Raw genomic sequence first — 15,748 nt, forward strand, 5'->3', positions numbered from 1 at the left:
TTGAGCTTTGAAAATCCCTCACCTAGGCCGCCATTGTCGGTGATAGAGTCGATCAAGGCCATCAACAACCCCAACTCTTTTAATGACAATGACAGTTCTCGCCTTTCGATAGCTTGTTTTTGAGCGTTCTAGGCACTCATAGGATTTTGCACTCAGCCAAAAATCAACGTCGCTTTCAAAACTGAGTAAGGAGCATACCGCATAATACATACACTTACAATCTACATTTAATTTACAACATGACCTTTTGTCGATCATCGAACAAGATTTCGATGCTTGCATATTTCCAATCACAAGTGTTCATCCAATCTAGCCAACCAAAATCGCAGTCGCAGTCAATTGCAACTATTCCTTCTTTCCAGTCCACTCTCAAGGAATGCAAGCTAATCATAGGATGACTCATTATAGGCTGTGGGTGTCAGGTCGGAGAGATTAATTGAAGTGAAGACACCAGGATCATCAGTGCGGTCGACATGCCACAAATGAAGGTGCATTCGAGTGGCAAGTATGGCATGAACGATGATTTGGAAACTAGATACATGATTGAGGTTGTAAGTGTTGTTTTGCCAGTAAAACTTGGCAGAGACGTACTCTTGAAACATGCCGCTATACGCGTACTGCATTAAATGTCAATCAAATGGAATATTTCAATGAATAGGTAACGCACGTCGAGGAGCAGTGAGGTCAGAACATTCACCATCGAGAAAACTATGGAAACGATGAGTAATGATGAATCGTTCCACTCTCGCACTTACCCAAACCACATGCGTAATAGAGCACATTGTGTTTCAATATAATAACACACAAACGGTTGTTAGTTATACGCCACTTTTGTATGGCGCATGTGAGCGTGAGGGAGATTAGCACTGTATCAGCATGAATCAAAGGGTATTTTTACACATCGATTTTCAGCGACGCACTCAGTTCTAATCCAAACAAAAGAAGATAAGGCACAAAAAGCCTCACGCTTCCTGAAGATTGATAACAACCTGTGATGCCTGGAATCAAACTGGTCTCAACTGCGAAATGAAAACCAGGTCAACAAATAGCCAGACAGGCGAGTGTAATTCATACATGGTGCAATCGCAGTGGCGGAAAATAGGGCAACCATAGACCCCACAATCAAAGTCTGATACTGTGTTCATATGAGAGAGCTACGACATTCATTGCACACAACTCACTGCAAAAGTCGATAGAATGACTGCCAGGACGACCTTATTGTTATTCCATAGCACGTACGTCCTAAGTATGAAGAAACCTGGAGAAATCAAAACTTTGCACTCGCGATAAAGATAATAGAGAAATTACATTCTGAACAAATGATCGATATCATACTCAGACCTATAGGAGAGGAGAGAGGTTAGTAACTGAATGTTTCAACATATAAATCGATGCACCTGAGCAGATGTTGTTGACAAATTGACATGTCTAGGTTGACCATCAAATAAGCAAAGCTACCGTCCATCGTGAGTCTACATACATCAGAAGTCTCGTCTGGGACGAAGTTCACTGGCAATAGTCTGTCAATATGGTATCTTATATCCATTCAGGCTCAGGACGTACTGTACAAGTGCGCAGCAAAAAGAAGGAAAGGCACATAGCGTGTCAAGACGTACAGAAGTTTAACCTTGCTCCAGCGAGAACAAAACAAAAAAATCCCCTGGAGACAGTACATGGTGAGCATGCGAAATTGATTTTGAAGTTATTTGTGTCACCTCCTCACGAATTGAGCAGGCATAGTCGTATGTCTGGGTGGGAACCGAATGGTCAAGACAAATATTAGAGCGAGAAGGGTGAGGATGATTATACCCAGAATGTAGCCATCGACACTGGACCATCTGCGTTAGCAGAAGGTAATCTGAGTCAAATGAAGCAGCACATACCATAAATGTGCTAGAAGTAATTAATCAGGATCTTATCAGAGGTTGTTTGTATTGCCCAGAGGAAGAATTACCGTGAAGACTTGGAGACTCCTAGCGGCTGCGATAGCGTCAGTAGAGTACTTCGAATCCATTCAATGGAGAAACAAGGAAGCAGATATTTTCAGCTGAGAATCGATACAAGTTTAAGTCTTTAAGAATGGACGCGGAACCGGAGATTGAAGTGTAATGAGGGCATGACATTGAATGCGGGGTCATGAACCCGAGCCTTGGCGCGCTTAAATTCCCGTTCCATTCGTTCTCATGTCAAGTAAGGCTTGCACAAGGCTACATGAAGAAGACCTGCATATCAGACGCGTGTTTCGATACTATCAAAGTTGCAGCTGGCACCGTACAGAACGTTTCAGTGTGAAATTATATCGAAGCACATGATACAGTTCATACCGCGACAGTCGCTGCAGTGTTTTTGGTTTGAATAAGGAACTGTGATTCCGTTCTTGATGAAAATTTTCTGCGCGATACAGCCTGAGGCGATCGAGTCATACACTGAATACTAGCGAAATCGCAAGTTGGAACGTTGATGGTACCGTGGTCGTCGGTCGAACCGATTCGAGCGAGTGCGCTTGAGGCTATGCCAGTATTGACAGGTGGGAACGAAATACCAAAATAGGATGGACACTGCGGACACCTGCGGTTAGCCTGTACCTTACAAGAAACTTGTACTTGGTAACATATAGTGATACGTCACATATGGGTCTCTTGTTCTCTATTCCCCTCGCTGGTCCGCTTGGGACCATCGCAGCATCATGCCTCGGAGGTCTTGCATTCTGCTTTACTTCAACTGCTGGTGGGACTCGTCCCGGAATTTTGCACGTGTAGAACCGCAACTGATACATTCCTTAGCGTCCATGTTTTGCAAGTCTTGTAACTGCAACTCCTCGATAGCGACGAGAGTCGGTTTCGCAGTGAGTGAGATGATTTGGAGTTTGGAAGAGCCCTCACCGTATTTGCCTAGATAATCTTTATTTTGAATTCCCTGCTAGCATGGCTCATGAAGACTCCATTTGCAATTCGCAAGATTGAGCATTGGAGTTATGACTATATAAAGATGGACTGCGATGAGGGCAAGTGTTATGGTGTTCTTGCGGTATGTCCAATGCAACTCGCAGTCGACTTGATATTGACCCACGTAAACTCAGGTCCACCGTATTTGTTTCGCCTTATCTCTGTTCCATGCAATCCTGAGCTTGTCTCTCATTGGCGTTAAGGAGTCTAGAGATAAACGCGCCGCCGTACAGAATGGGTGAGCACCCCTGTCATGTGTTGAATATTTGGAATATGTGCTCATCTAAGCCAGCTGGTGGGGCCCAAAGGTTCTGCTGTGGATTTTGCTCGTCGTGGTTTCATTCTTCATACCGAATGAATTTTTCATGTTCTGGGGCAACTACGTTGCTCTTATAGGTGCCACCATATTTATACTCCTCGGTTTGGTTCTCCTAGTCGACTTCGCCCACTCATGGACAGAAATGTGTCAGGAAAACTGGGATAACTCAGATTCGACTTTATGGCAATGGATCCTCATAGGCTCTACTGCTGCGATGTACGTGGCGTGTATCACCCTGACCGGCATTCTATACGCCTATTTCGCAAGTTCCGGATGCACTCTCAACCGGTTCTTCATCTCATTAAACCTGGCCCTTTGCATCATTATCACCGTTATGTCCATACATCCTGCCATTCAAGACTCGAATCCTCGGTCGGGCCTCGCTCAATCCGGAATGGTTGCCGCATACTGCACCTATCTTGTTGTCTCCGCTGTCAGCAACCACGCACACCAATCTTGCAATCCTCTCAGCCGGACTGACAAGACGCGGACTACCACAGTTGTTCTTGGTGCAGTCTTCACTTTCTTGGCTATCGCCTATTCTACCAGTCGCGCGGCAACACAGAGCCGTGCATTGGTAGGTAGGGGAAAGAAAGGTGGCGCAGTTCAACTTCCGGTCGACGTTAGTGAGCCTTCGGAAATGGATGTAGTTAGAACTCAACCAGGAAAAACGGAGTCGCCAAGATATCAGGCTCTCCTCGCTGCTGTCGAGGCTGGGTAAGTGATAGTACTATAGATTAATATTTGGGTAGTGACAATTTGCCAGAGCAATCCCTGCATCCGCTCTGGATGACGACGATGAAGACGATGAGGATGATGACTATGGAGATGCCAAAGATGATGAACGTTCCGGCACGAGATACAATGTGAGTATATTGTGACATCTTCTATAACAATTACCTTAACATGCACAGTACTCCTGGTTTCATGTCATCTTCGCTATTGGTGGAATGTATGTTGCCATGCTCCTGACTGATTGGTAAGTGGCCTTTTAATTATATCCGGGGCCTTCCGCCCATCTTTTCTACGTAGGAACGTGGTGTCCACAGAACAGGGTTCTGCTGACTCTGAGGAAGTTGTCCGCATCGGCCGCTCGGAGACCGCGATGTGGATGCGCATAGTAAGCAGTTGGGTGTGCATGTTATTGTACATGTGGAGCTTGCTTGCGCCCGTGTTGATGCCAGATAGGCAAGTGATCTTGATTGCGGTATCGAACTAGTCTCATCATTTTTACAGGTTTGGAGATATATGAAGTCCAGTTTGCTTCCTCATCTCATTTTGATACGAACTACCATCAAACTTTGGATTAATGATGCGCCCCTTTTAATGTACTACATATGGTGACCTTCGTGCTGATAGTTCCACGATTTCGTTTGGATGCCTCTTTCCTATCCACGAGATGGATTCGTGAGCCTTTTGATGTTCGCGAATCTTCCATCAACTTCATTCCCGTGATCGGGACGAGTTTTCGGATGACCCCGATGGCTTTTGATGCGAAATGGGCCCGGTCAAGTCAAGATCGACTGACGAAGTGCCTTCGTCCTCTGAGGCGCCTTCTGAAGGAGTGTGCGCCACAGGCCAACCACAAGCAGTTGTACCCGAATGACTACGGGTGTAGCCATACTCCGAGCTGATGTGAATGATTTTGTCAGTGTCACGAGCGATTTCGGATGGGCAAGTAACTTTTCTTTGTTATCATCCACATTTCAGTGGTATGCTTCGCTCTACTGGTTGTTCATTGTTGAAGGTAAGCTCAAAGTAGACATCATTGGAACCACAGCCTTGTTTGATTTGAATTATGCAGTTCCTTGTGATTATTCCTGGGCAATATACTATGATGCTGCTGGAATACAAGCTTGGCGACTTAGTACCCTACAAGGCATTTTAAGAAACTATTACGGTCATGCGGCAAGCTACGGTTGACTTAGGGCCGTCGAAAGGGCGTCCTACCCCATAATGATGAGCCTTTATGCCGAATGGGCCCAAGGCTTGAAACGAATTGTAAGTTATCGTAAGCCTGGAGACTTTTATGACCTGAACGACCTGCCGGCCAAAGTAATGGAGCTGGGCAACTCCTGTTTGTCTTCGGAGGCAAGGTACCGATACCTAACTTGTCCGTGCATTGAGAATCTTGTGTCAGAAGCATATGTACGGCTTGCCCGTCACGCTGCAGATCTTCCAGAAGGGGATGTTGTTGATTACCTGCCTTCGGACAGAGTCGACCAGTGTGCGCCGGAAGTATGCAACTCAGGGCAGACGCTCTTCTGGGCGCAATCTTTGTGAGTGACTGCGCTCGCCATCGGTGTAATGGTGTATTGCATTCTGTAGTTAAAGTTTTTTCTTGATTCTCTTCAGTAGGACCATGAGTAAGCTGTGTGGTACATATATAATGCCTGATGCCTCTGTCGAGAAACCAACACGAGCAGCTCACTCATTATGATTTACTCAGTTACTCGTCTGTTCTTCATTATTGTCGTTGTCGTTGTCCCCTCTGCCTATGCCCACATTGCCTTCTGGCACCCAAGCATGTGGGGCTTCAACGTCACAGACAAGGACCCAGCGTATTCTTACGACAACCGTCCTGTTGTTCCCCTGGCGCGTATGACGTTTGACGAATGGTGGTTTCACAACCACCTTCGGTATCCTCCGCACTCAAATGATGTCTTTGAACTGCCCGCTGGGAAAGCCGCCATTGCAGAACTCGGGTGCAACAAGGGCGCGACGACGTGGTGGAATTCGTCCGAAGGGTCAGCCATCTGATTACATGTTCCATCAGGATGTATACTGAGCTCAATGGTACAGTGGAGATGTTCGTCAGGGGGACTGGCCTTGCCCCAAATCCACTTCTGTCCAGTTCCATACCACGGGTATCAATGACGTGAAAGGTTGTGCACTTGCCATTGTTCATGAATCGGATGTCAGCAAGATCAAACCGGAGGACTTCACAATCTTTAGCGTCAACCAGACTTGCGTCTGGCACAGATTCACCGCATTCCAGGTACGTATTCCTACGATGACCAAATATCTTTCTGAACCCATTTTAACAACAATAATAGGTTCCCGCTGACATGCCCGCCTGTCCCGGCGGAAAATGCACGTGTGCATGGTTCTGGATCCACTCTCCTGATAGCGGTTCTGAACAAAGTAAGGCGGTTTCCTTTGTTGTCTAGTCATCCTGACTCGGTGCCTTGCAGTGTATATGAATGCCTTCCAGTGCACAGTAACGGGTTCTAGGCACGATGCACCAGCTCTCATGAAGCCTCAAGTTGCAAGACGCTGCGGAGCAGATCCTGAACACGGAATCACTCACCCCACCCCTAGCAACTGTACGCATGGAGCAAAGCAACCATTGTACTGGCTGCAGAACGAAGGCAACAACGTGAGCATTCGGAAACCTTTTACGCGATATAGAATCTGAATTCTGGTCTGGTCAGATGTTTGAGGACTACATGAGTCCTCCTTTCTACAACGACCTTTACGATTTTAAAGATGGAGCTCAGAACAACATATTCGTGACGAGCACGAACAATGCTGCTCAGAGTCAAAAGCGGGATACATATCGGCCATCTCGCTTCTCAAGGTTTTGGGGTAATGAACTTCATGCTTCGAGGGAGGCAACGGTGGAGGATGTTTAGGAAGGATACATCGTGCGCTTAACTCACCTTGTAGTTTGGATTCACTTCGGACTTCATGCGGAATAATGTGCTATAGCTGTTTGACAACGACACGCAATTTGCTTCTGTAATTCAAATGAATTCTGCTTGTTAGCGAGCCACTGGGTCAAGTGGTCGAGGATAAGACGCCATGGCGAATTTGGAAGGTGCACCAAGTCTTTGATATCTGTAATTCAAATTCAACACCACACGAAGGAAAACTACTCCAGTAACTCACCGTTGCCCTCGAACGGAATACTTCTGCCACGTGCACCGAGAACGAGCCCTCGGAATCAGGCATATCCTCCGTCTTCGATAACCAGAGCGTACAATCTGTCATAAATGTAAACGAAGGACCCAAAGCAGGTTTTCTGATTGTTGATGCAAATGCGGAACTCTGATTGAATGGTGCAGCTGCTGATGTTCCGTTGATCACCTAGATAAAATGAGAAGTAGGTGCGAGTTCGTGTAACAACCTTACCATGATGGTTAACCCGAAAGTTCGAGCAAGCTCGCGTAATCGGCGCATAAACGTTGCCATCATGGCATGTCCTTGGGAAGATACCGCACTTAAGGACGGCAGTAGAAGTGGGGTTATGGAGTCAATGACTATCCATTGGACAGTTGGTTCAACAGTCCTAGAGCTCTGCGATACATAGCACAATTCAGGAACGAATAAGCGCAAAAAGAGATGGAGGCATACCAAAAGCGAAATGCGCAGCGCTTCGAGGACATCGTGCACTGCCTCGATGTTGAAACCCAAGGATACCTGCAACCTCTCTAGCACTTTACCAGATAACTGGCAGTCCTTCGTTAGATTCTCACCACGAGAACAATGATAAATTTACCGCTACATCAAAATGTCGCACTAGCTGAGCAGTTTTCTCTGCAGAGAAATCACCGGATGTATCGATCCATAACGCACAAGAATCTGCATTAGCAAGAAGACATTGGATCACTATTTGCAGCACTAGTGCCTGTCATCCTCGTTGTAAATTGCACCTCGAGAATATACTTGAACTCATCTGACCGTTTTACCTGACCCTTTGGCTCCAGATATTTCAAAGACTCGAGGGTCACCAAAGCCGCCAACAAGTTCATCTAGCTCCTTCACACCGCAGGTGGCTTGAGGATGTTTCTCAGATATCCGTCCTGTGCCGGCAAGAATCTCGTCTCCCCGATGTCCAGGGACTGATGCTTTTTCTGCTACTAATTCGGTGAACTTTTCCAGGTCTGAAAGCGTTACAGTCCCGAGTGGTAACTTCTTGATAATGTCTATGCTGGAACCAAAGAAGAGAAGATCGGTGTCTGTTCGGATGCCGCACGAATGGTCGAGTGCTGCTACCAGTTCCGCAGGAATTGAAGGAACCACTGATTCTAAGCGCATGATGCCGAGTTAAGAAACACGAATTGGTGTGATATCAAAGAACATGGCAGATCAAACACAAGGAAGACTTAGACGGTCATTCCTTCTTCAAGCTTTATGATAGGTAACAACAGCGCACAGCGTTGATCACATCAACATACCTTGCTTTTGTTCCACAACCTGCCTTTTCGGGGCTATTTCACAAACTTGTGATCCTCCACCGGTGCACCATCCAAGGTAGTCGTGCGGACGATATCAACTGATGGCTGAACCTCCCCAGACTGATGTCTCTCGTCCCTCAGCATTGCCTACAGCCAAGTTACTTCAGCGCCCCACTTTCAATCAAGCTCTCGTCGATCAAAATTCGGATGAATACCTTGATGCCATCGAGGAAGAATGGAACAAGAAACTAGATACCGAGGTAGAAGTATTGGTGGATGGTATGGTCGATATCGTTAGTCTGGCATCGGTGAGCGTTATACTTACGTCCTCGAGCTGTACCTCAACCTCTGTCAGATCGGAGACAAGGACAAGTTTCGAATCGCACAAGAGTCATTTCAGGCCGAATCTCGCGCCGAGTCTATGGTATGAAACACACCCTGTCCACTACGGGTTGCTCCTTATTGAAATCATCCAGGTCCGTGCAGCTAATTCGCTGTTGTCTATAACACATTCCTTGAAGTTGCTGCTTCTCTTGTCCGACGAGGCTCAAATCGCCCACCGTCGGGATGCGGAACTCAAGCACGTACAACAGGAAAAGAATGAAGCTCGCCAGAAAGTCGCCGAGCTTCTCGATGGGTTGATGAATTCAAAAGGCAATTTATCGCAATGAGACATCATTCCCTCACAATATCGTCGAATTCACCCCGGCCTTTCTCGTGGAAGTCCTGATAGAAAGCTCACATCTTACCGCGCAGAGTTCCTTATGCCCTCCCAGCTCCTCTGCATTGTGTACATGGTCCCGACTCTGGTTTCCATATCTTCCAGAATGTATCTCCTCGCATCCAACTGTCATAGTGCAGTTAGCACTTCCCGGCGCTCGAACCTGGCTGAAATCTATCCTTCCTGGACAGCCGCATTAATGCTGTTGTTGCTCGTGTCAGGAGGTTTCTCGAATCTCCAGCCTGGCAGCACATCACCATGTAACTTTCTTGAACGCATCCATGTAATTACTCCGATATGAATGTCACGTCTTTGCTCAAATTTTATCTCACTCATTGGCCAATTCCCTCCCAAATACATGCTCGTTTGCACGACACATGTAGCGGTTGTAACGCAATCGCCAATTTTTACCTACCCACTCTCACCACGACTAAAGCTACGGGAGCCCATGAATTCAATTGTTTACTTGTCACTGCAAATGTTCAGCAACGCCCGATCATGGAATAAATTCACCTGGTCCTTGGACCCAGTGAGCCATCAAGCGAGTATCGAGTCTTTTACGGTACAAAACTTTGAATTTCGTACATGAGGCGGCCATTGGTATGTGATTCTCTATCGTATCGCTTTGTTACAAACACGATACGCTAAGTTGCATAATACAGGAACGAGTTGTGCTTGTAAAAGTTGTAAGTAAAGAACGCATATTCGGGCCACTACGCGTCCAAAAATATCTTTGAGAAATACTTCTTCATGCCTTCTGCACCGTGAACGATCGCCCCAACCACTCCATCTGGCCGTATCACAAACACCTTCATGTGGCCAGCCTCCATGAGGTAAGCTGAATAAGCATAGCCTTCACGATCAACAAGAACGAGGTCAGCAGGAGATGTGACAGGCGTCACTGATGCTGAAGATGGTAGCACGACTGCCGATCGTACGATGCTATTGTCGTATGCCTTTAATGCACCCAGGATCGGGGTGGCTTCAGCGAGATCTGGCGCGAATACAAGCACTGTGTGGTACCAGGGTTTGTACAAACTAAAAAGTGTCGTCACGTCAGGCTCTGCGCGCCCCACCTGCAGCATTTTGGGTGCATCAGGCGCCCTATCTCCAGCTTCCAGATGCCCTTCGTCAAGCACTCCATACGCGTTGATAGGCCTCCCCTCGATTGAAGTCACAAATTCATCGAGTACGATGGAGCTGAATCGGCAGTTGATGCCGAGCATATAAAGGATAGGACTCCGTCCGATCGACGGGTCTCCAGACGATATTGCCTTGTCGAGAATCGAGGTGGTCACCCCGAGCATCTCGGAGATCACAGGCAGACGCTCGGCGCTGTATGTCTCGAGAAGTGATTTGTCGGCGAACCCTTTCTGAACAAGCGCAAGTTTCCATCCTAGATTGAACTGATGCGCGGTCAGTGGTAGCACACATACTAAATCTACCCGACTCACTGCATCTTGTACACCTGAATTGAGTCCCTGTTCATAGACAAATGAGCAGGTATTAGCAACAATCGGATCAACCATACCTGACCACCAGTTGGGCTGTGGACGCTTGGATATGTGTTAGCAGCAGTTTGCGAAGAAGACATTCACAGATAGACATACTGAGCAGCATCTGTGATGAGATGCATGAGCGCGGCTACACAAGTCTTAAAGAGAACCACATACCGCCCGCAACGAACACTCGACCCTTGCTAAACTTATCCACCATCCGGATATTGGCCCTGGAACAAACCGATGAGTATGCACCGACACATACAGAAATACAAAACTCACCTGAAGTCACTCATCCAAACCACCTTGCTGAATGTAATCTCCGTTGGTATTATCGACGCGATGGTCTCGAAAACAAGCTCTTCGCTCTGAGCGATCTTCGCTATGTCTAGTTCGTGACCGTAGAGGAAAAATTGCCAGCCGTCCTCGCCAACTTCGTCTGTTGGACGCAATGAGAGGCTACATATCGTCAATATACACGTTTTCAAGCCTCAAGAGCAGAAATTGAACACACCCTCGTTTACTAAAGTGTCCAAATCGGTGCCAATACTTCGAGACTAGATTAGAACAGCTTTTCATCGAATATGTAAAAAAACGGACGTACCATTCTATCAAGGCCAACGCCCTTCAGACAGATATCTCCCGTCACCATCCGGGTATCGTCTCTGGTCTCGCCCAAAAATGCGAGCTCAAGTTGTTTGCGCACGATACCTGCAAAGCCACCTTCAGTCTCGTTCATGCCGATGCATTTAACTGCGTCTCACCTTTAGCACCATCAGCACCGATAATCCACTTGGTATCAAAAGTCTCTGTTATGCCGTTCTTTGTTAGAACAGTGGTGACGCCCTCGTCGGACTGCTCGAACGAGCGCAGTTCGGTGCCCATTTCGACAGAACAAGAGAATTTCTCTAGGTGGCGTCGCAGAATCACATCTAGGACCTGTTGACCCATCAATTTGGGGGAATGCTAAAAAAACCCGAATCAGGATGAAGGCTTGATCAGGTGACAGTATTGCGCACGAATGGTATTGCTGAGCTAGGTTCCATAGGTGGGACCATCGATGAGTCTTGAAGAGGTTCCAACGTCCCGGGCTTGTATGAACGGACGGGAGGGGCTGGTTTTCCCAGACCATTAACTTCTGAAACGCCCAGGAAGTTGTAGAGTTCGAGGGAGCGCGGCTACATAGAGAATGGATTCAGTGAGAGCACGGGGCGATATGACAAGTGGATGTGTATGACAAACCCATATTCCAGCACCACGTTGTCCGATGCGATGGTGGGGGTCTTTATCAATGATGCGAACTGAGATACCGTTTTCGAGGAGCGTCAACGCTGCTACTAGGCCCACTGGCCCGGCGCCTACCTAACAAAGAATTCAGCTAGGTGCAAACATGTGTCATAAGTAAATTGTAACTTACTACTAACACGGGAGGATGAACAGAATTCATATCACTAACAGGAGGATTAGTTCGATGATTTGGATCAGCATCTCCAGGGAAGCAGGTCGTTATAACATAGGGGTGATGCCGATCAGAACGGGCACTGCGTACGTCGCACAACTTTTCCTTGGCGATGCTTAGAGGTCACTTTCGTAATGTCCTCCTTGACCGGCACCTTTGATTCTCCGCGTTAATTCCTAAAATCCAAGACTGAGTCCCTTGCCTCGAAGTTCATTCGTAAGAGATGTAACTTACACGTTCGGCATCAGATGATTTGTCAAAACGCTCGCCAGATACTTCATGACGCTGACTGGACGGCCCGCTTAGATTTAATGCCATCAGATAACTGACAAGCGAAATGTAAACGCAGTATGGGGTTAGGTTCTAAGCATCTCCGAACAAAAGGCTTACAGTTACACGTCATGCCAATGAGTCAGAAAGACAGATATCCCCTTGATGCATCTGATGCACCTGATTCCGAGTCATCCCTGAGTTCCATACGGATGGAATATTATAAATAGGGCCCGTTCGAACGGCAACCACTCGTTTTCGTTTGAAACGGACAAACGTGTTGGGCATGTGTTCTTTTCCTGTCACGCTGATGATAATGTGGCGTCGCGCTAGTAGTACTTGTTTGCTTGCTCTCGTCAATCGAATATCCCACTGTCCCTGCTTTGTGTTAAGTATTACCCACCATGCCACCTAAGAAAATAGAACATAAACTCTCCTCTGATACCAAGGAGAACATCAATCTACTTCAGGAACCTCAAGAGCAGGCTGTCAGCACCAAGATTCCACGGAATGCGAAGTGGAGTTCTGGGGATGATGCAACACTCCTTGACTCTTGGGACTTTTGCTGATGGAAACTCGGCTGATGTTGGAACTTTCAATTTACAACTGCTGTGAAGGTGATCAAAGACAGTCACAAAACCAGTGGGGGTGCTCCAAAAACTGCAAAAAATTGCTCATGTCGTTGGAGCACTGTGAGCAGCATGTTCCATTCATTTTTGTGCTGATGTATTATTTATAGTTGAAGCTTCATTGAAGGCCAACTGTCTCGTTTGTCCAAAAACTGCGAGAGTTGTCTGGATTTGGATGGGATGAGATGAGGAAGATTGACATTGCTAGTAACAAAGCAAACTGATGGTTATTATTCACTATCTGATTAGTAGTATCTACTGAGTTTGTATGAGTGTGGCAATGTGTGAGGAGCGTCTGTTTCACTTTGACGTCCGTCCGTTTCAAAACGAAACGGACCCAAACAAACGAAACGAGCAGAATATTCACTCAGCCTTGGCCCTTGAAAAATTTCCCCGGTCTTTGCACGTGTTCGCCAGTCATTCCTGCCCAAGTATTCCGAGGGAAAGTCCCAATATAAAGGTCATATCTTACTGTAGGTCTTGCTTTTTTCCACTCAGTCCTTGGGGACCAGTGTTCGTTTGTGTGACACCATGACATTGCATAAATTGTCTATGTCTAGACAAACTGCCTTTCGAATTCCCTAATTCTTTGCTTTGAGTCGAGCCGAAAACTGCATTTCCATGTAGTACACGGGAATATCGGGGTAGATCTACGTCCAGAAATTTCAGTCTCGATTCTTGAAAGATATCACGATCAAATACTACCGTGAAACCGTCGTTGGGCGTGGGTCCACTCGTCAGGTTCGAACCAGCTTGCCTAAAGGAATATCTAATCTGTCGTCTTCAAATTCGCAAAGACCCAAGACTCACCAGATGAGTACACCACTCAGCCCTCCATCGATCGCGGTGGAGTACCAATTCTTGTAGGTCGCGGTCTGGTTCTGGTCAGCGAGTACACCAAACTCTTCCATCAGTACAGGTTTATTGTAGGTGGCTTGAGCATTGCGGTGGTTCTCGATCCATTCCTGACCCCAGACCATCGCGCTGGCAGGTAATCAATCTATGGAAAAGCGATCTCCATGCATTGTGTGCTTACCTCGGGGTTTCCTCACCCCAACTATACTAAGTCGGCATAGAAGATTTGTGAGTTATAGTGTGATCATAGCAATTAGCACTGCTGCTCAACATACGGGGTATAGCTAGTTTCGTTTTGATTTCAGTCATGACTGATCTAATAAGAAAAAGAAAAAGACATACATGGAAAGTTCCAAAGTCGATGGTGTCGATGGCCAAATTGGCATCGAAGTCGATGCCTTGAGAACCACTAGAGGTAAGTCAACAAATATTTTGTTGTCTTGAACCGAAGGTTTACAATCAACCTACTCGTAAGCATAGTCGGTGGAGTTGGGCAAGTTGAACCAACCCTCGTCTCCGAGACCAACTAGGTGGTTGCTGTCGAGAGACTTGATGTAGCCAGACATAGTCTTAACCCAATCTGTGATCGTAGTGGTAGTGCAAGTACCTGAGGTGGCGCTATGGTACGTCAGATAAATGTTTTCTATTTGAAAAACATTCGAAATACTTGGTGGAGCCAGTGCAACGCGGCTCATTTGCTGTAAATTATAGTAAATGGTAGGGATCATGCAAGGAAAGACGCGTCACCTACCCAGCTCCCAACCGAAGATGGTGGGCTCTTCGCTGTACCTCTCAACCCACACCTTCACGTAGTTTTGGAAGGCGGCCTTAATGGCCCCGACGTCAGTGGGAAATCTGATGGCCAAATACTGATGTGCACGTACAATGACCTCGGGGTTAGAGTAGAAGTAGTCATGTGGCTGGCCTTCGCCAAGAATTTGGTCAACGTAAACGTCCATTCCGCCGTAGTTTGACCAGTTGTTCGTGCTAAATGTTTGTTCAGTTGGAACATGCTATACAAAGTACCTGACGCACAGCGTAACAATGAGGCGAATGTTGTTTGCCTTAGCGGTGGCCACAACATCATCTTGAATGAACTGTTGAACATCAGCCCGTAAGAAAACTGGGTCAGCTCTCCTTACCGAAGTTCTCAAGACCAGTCGAACTGTAATTTATAGTAGGGGTGCTTCCGTTCCAGAGCTGGTAGTAGTCGCCACTGGCGGAGGTGACTTCGTTAAAGCCCCTGATAAGGCCTTGTCAGTAGACTTTCTTTTCATATAAACTCAGTGACAAACCATGTTCGGACAGTAGTCCCACCGGTTTCGGCAATGTCCCTAAATGTGACATCCATCTCATCGGTGGTAAGACCAGTCAAGCCAACCCAGTAGGAGTTGGAGCTGCAACACGACTTTGCATGAGAACCTGAGTGCGCATGATAGATTTTCTGAGTACCCAAAGACAGTGTACGGTTGACCATCGAGAGTGAAGCTTTGGCCATCAGCCTTCACGAATGAGGTCGATTGCCTAGCCATAGGTTTAGAGAACTCGAGATGCTGTCAGTCAAATACCATGACAATGTGATCAACCCGCTCACCGAGACAGTAGCCGAAGCCAAAGTAAGAAGGCTTGCCTGAAGTTTCATGTTGCAATCCCAGCTGCGGTGGGGACAACGACATATTCCTCGACTCGACTTTTAGAGGCCTACAGGGGGAAGCGGAAAAACTTTTGCATCGCAGGCCACTTGCGATTAAAATAAACCAGACGATGGGTAGCGCGAGGTTTCGCCGTTCAAAGGAGTGTTTTAAAGTTCCTCCACCGATGCATGCACCCCTCGTGAAAGAGTCATGATCAGGCTGGCACTACGGAAGGAC

General features: G+C 46.9%; 7 protein-coding genes across 7 annotated transcripts; 3 read left to right on the forward strand and 4 right to left on the reverse strand.

Annotated features, from left to right (window-relative positions):
• Positions 1–167: 167 nt before the first annotated feature.
• Positions 168–2,479, reverse strand: BJ212DRAFT_1575050 (uncharacterized protein). Its single transcript, XM_041342124.1, has 16 exons — positions 2,325–2,479; positions 1,955–2,263; positions 1,884–1,893; positions 1,810–1,829; positions 1,716–1,748; positions 1,564–1,660; positions 1,481–1,509; positions 1,398–1,428; positions 1,309–1,341; positions 1,182–1,258; positions 1,075–1,129; positions 921–1,019; positions 756–866; positions 668–708; positions 592–617; positions 168–531 (listed from the first exon to the last, which is right to left on the reverse strand). The coding sequence occupies exons 2-16, from the start codon at positions 2,012–2,014 to the stop codon at positions 384–386; spliced, it is 870 nt and encodes a 289-aa protein (XP_041196626.1). The 5' UTR covers positions 2,015–2,263; positions 2,325–2,479; the 3' UTR covers positions 168–383.
• A 117-nt stretch (positions 2,480–2,596) lies between these two features.
• BJ212DRAFT_928622 (serine incorporator/TMS membrane protein) lies at positions 2,597–4,691 on the forward strand. The gene is made up of 9 exons (XM_041344368.1): positions 2,597–2,727; positions 2,784–2,845; positions 2,896–3,027; positions 3,080–3,183; positions 3,238–3,981; positions 4,031–4,130; positions 4,179–4,243; positions 4,297–4,452; positions 4,501–4,691. The coding sequence occupies exons 1-9, from the start codon at positions 2,631–2,633 to the stop codon at positions 4,514–4,516; spliced, it is 1,476 nt and encodes a 491-aa protein (XP_041196627.1). The 5' UTR covers positions 2,597–2,630; the 3' UTR covers positions 4,517–4,691.
• Positions 4,692–5,700: 1,009 nt separating this feature from the next.
• On the forward strand, positions 5,701–6,899 carry BJ212DRAFT_1264979 (uncharacterized protein; the record flags this gene model as incomplete). The annotated part of the gene is made up of 5 exons (XM_041330455.1): positions 5,701–6,011; positions 6,067–6,262; positions 6,321–6,408; positions 6,459–6,643; positions 6,699–6,899. 5 exons carry the CDS (start codon positions 5,701–5,703, stop codon positions 6,897–6,899), a joined length of 981 nt encoding a protein of 326 aa, XP_041196628.1.
• A 145-nt stretch (positions 6,900–7,044) lies between these two features.
• BJ212DRAFT_1445307 (P-loop containing nucleoside triphosphate hydrolase protein) lies at positions 7,045–8,304 on the reverse strand (the record flags this gene model as incomplete). Its single annotated transcript, XM_041338092.1, has 6 exons — positions 7,045–7,104; positions 7,156–7,353; positions 7,399–7,563; positions 7,621–7,716; positions 7,766–7,894; positions 7,948–8,304. 6 exons carry the CDS (start codon positions 8,302–8,304, stop codon positions 7,045–7,047), a joined length of 1,005 nt encoding a protein of 334 aa, XP_041196629.1.
• Positions 8,305–8,545: 241 nt separating this feature from the next.
• BJ212DRAFT_1264873 (surfeit locus protein 5 subunit 22 of mediator complex-domain-containing protein) lies at positions 8,546–9,115 on the forward strand (the record flags this gene model as incomplete). Its single annotated transcript, XM_041330446.1, has 3 exons — positions 8,546–8,752; positions 8,800–8,868; positions 8,921–9,115. The coding sequence occupies 3 exons, from the start codon at positions 8,546–8,548 to the stop codon at positions 9,113–9,115; spliced, it is 471 nt and encodes a 156-aa protein (XP_041196630.1).
• A 763-nt stretch (positions 9,116–9,878) lies between these two features.
• BJ212DRAFT_1477720 (FAD binding domain-containing protein) lies at positions 9,879–12,111 on the reverse strand (the record flags this gene model as incomplete). The annotated part of the gene is made up of 12 exons (XM_041339595.1): positions 9,879–10,571; positions 10,620–10,646; positions 10,697–10,721; positions 10,776–10,785; positions 10,839–10,894; positions 10,947–11,123; positions 11,179–11,213; positions 11,269–11,375; positions 11,429–11,630; positions 11,684–11,842; positions 11,907–12,026; positions 12,082–12,111. 12 exons carry the CDS (start codon positions 12,109–12,111, stop codon positions 9,879–9,881), a joined length of 1,641 nt encoding a protein of 546 aa, XP_041196631.1.
• Positions 12,112–13,464: 1,353 nt separating this feature from the next.
• On the reverse strand, positions 13,465–15,393 carry BJ212DRAFT_1334360 (glycoside hydrolase family 5 protein). Its single transcript, XM_041334864.1, has 13 exons — positions 15,173–15,393; positions 15,020–15,120; positions 14,913–14,964; positions 14,762–14,864; positions 14,629–14,704; positions 14,545–14,575; positions 14,346–14,495; positions 14,220–14,286; positions 14,153–14,161; positions 14,059–14,084; positions 13,833–14,006; positions 13,728–13,779; positions 13,465–13,672 (listed from the first exon to the last, which is right to left on the reverse strand). Exons 1-13 carry the CDS (start codon positions 15,373–15,375, stop codon positions 13,604–13,606), a joined length of 1,113 nt encoding a protein of 370 aa, XP_041196632.1. The 5' UTR covers positions 15,376–15,393; the 3' UTR covers positions 13,465–13,603.
• Between the last annotated feature and the right edge of the window lie 355 nt (positions 15,394–15,748).

This window comes from Suillus subaureus, assembly GCF_016647635.1.
Source record: "Suillus subaureus strain MN1 chromosome Unknown BJ212scaffold_6, whole genome shotgun sequence".
In the NCBI taxonomy this organism is placed as follows: Eukaryota; Fungi; Basidiomycota; class Agaricomycetes; order Boletales; family Suillaceae; genus Suillus; species Suillus subaureus.

What these genes read in the sequence shown, in the direction of transcription:
- BJ212DRAFT_1575050 (XM_041342124.1), bottom strand. Translation starts at nt 2,014, where the DNA reads ATGGATTCGAAGTACTCTACTGACGCTATCGCAGCCGCTAGGAGTCTC. An exon ending in TGTCGATGGCTACATTCTGG is followed by an intron (nt 1,749 to 1,809) that starts GTATAATCATCC and finishes GTTCCCACCCAG; the next exon opens with ACATACGACTATGCCTGCTC. An exon ending in CGCCACTGCGATTGCACCAT is followed by an intron (nt 1,020 to 1,074) that starts GTATGAATTACA and finishes TTCATTTCGCAG; the next exon opens with TTGAGACCAGTTTGATTCCA.
- BJ212DRAFT_928622 (XM_041344368.1), top strand. Translation starts at nt 2,631, where the DNA reads ATGGGTCTCTTGTTCTCTATTCCCCTCGCTGGTCCGCTTGGGACCATC. An exon ending in CTGCTTTACTTCAACTGCTG is followed by an intron (nt 2,728 to 2,783) that starts GTGGGACTCGTC and finishes TACATTCCTTAG; the next exon opens with CGTCCATGTTTTGCAAGTCT. An exon ending in AGTGTTATGGTGTTCTTGCG is followed by an intron (nt 3,028 to 3,079) that starts GTATGTCCAATG and finishes ACGTAAACTCAG; the next exon opens with GTCCACCGTATTTGTTTCGC.
- BJ212DRAFT_1334360 (XM_041334864.1), bottom strand. Translation starts at nt 15,375, where the DNA reads ATGGCCAAAGCTTCACTCTCGATGGTCAACCGTACACTGTCTTTGGGT. An exon ending in ATTCGCCTCATTGTTACGCT is followed by an intron (nt 14,865 to 14,912) that starts GTGCGTCAGGTA and finishes ACAAACATTTAG; the next exon opens with CACGAACAACTGGTCAAACT. An exon ending in CGCCCAACGACGGTTTCACG is followed by an intron (nt 13,673 to 13,727) that starts GTAGTATTTGAT and finishes TTCTGGACGTAG; the next exon opens with ATCTACCCCGATATTCCCGT.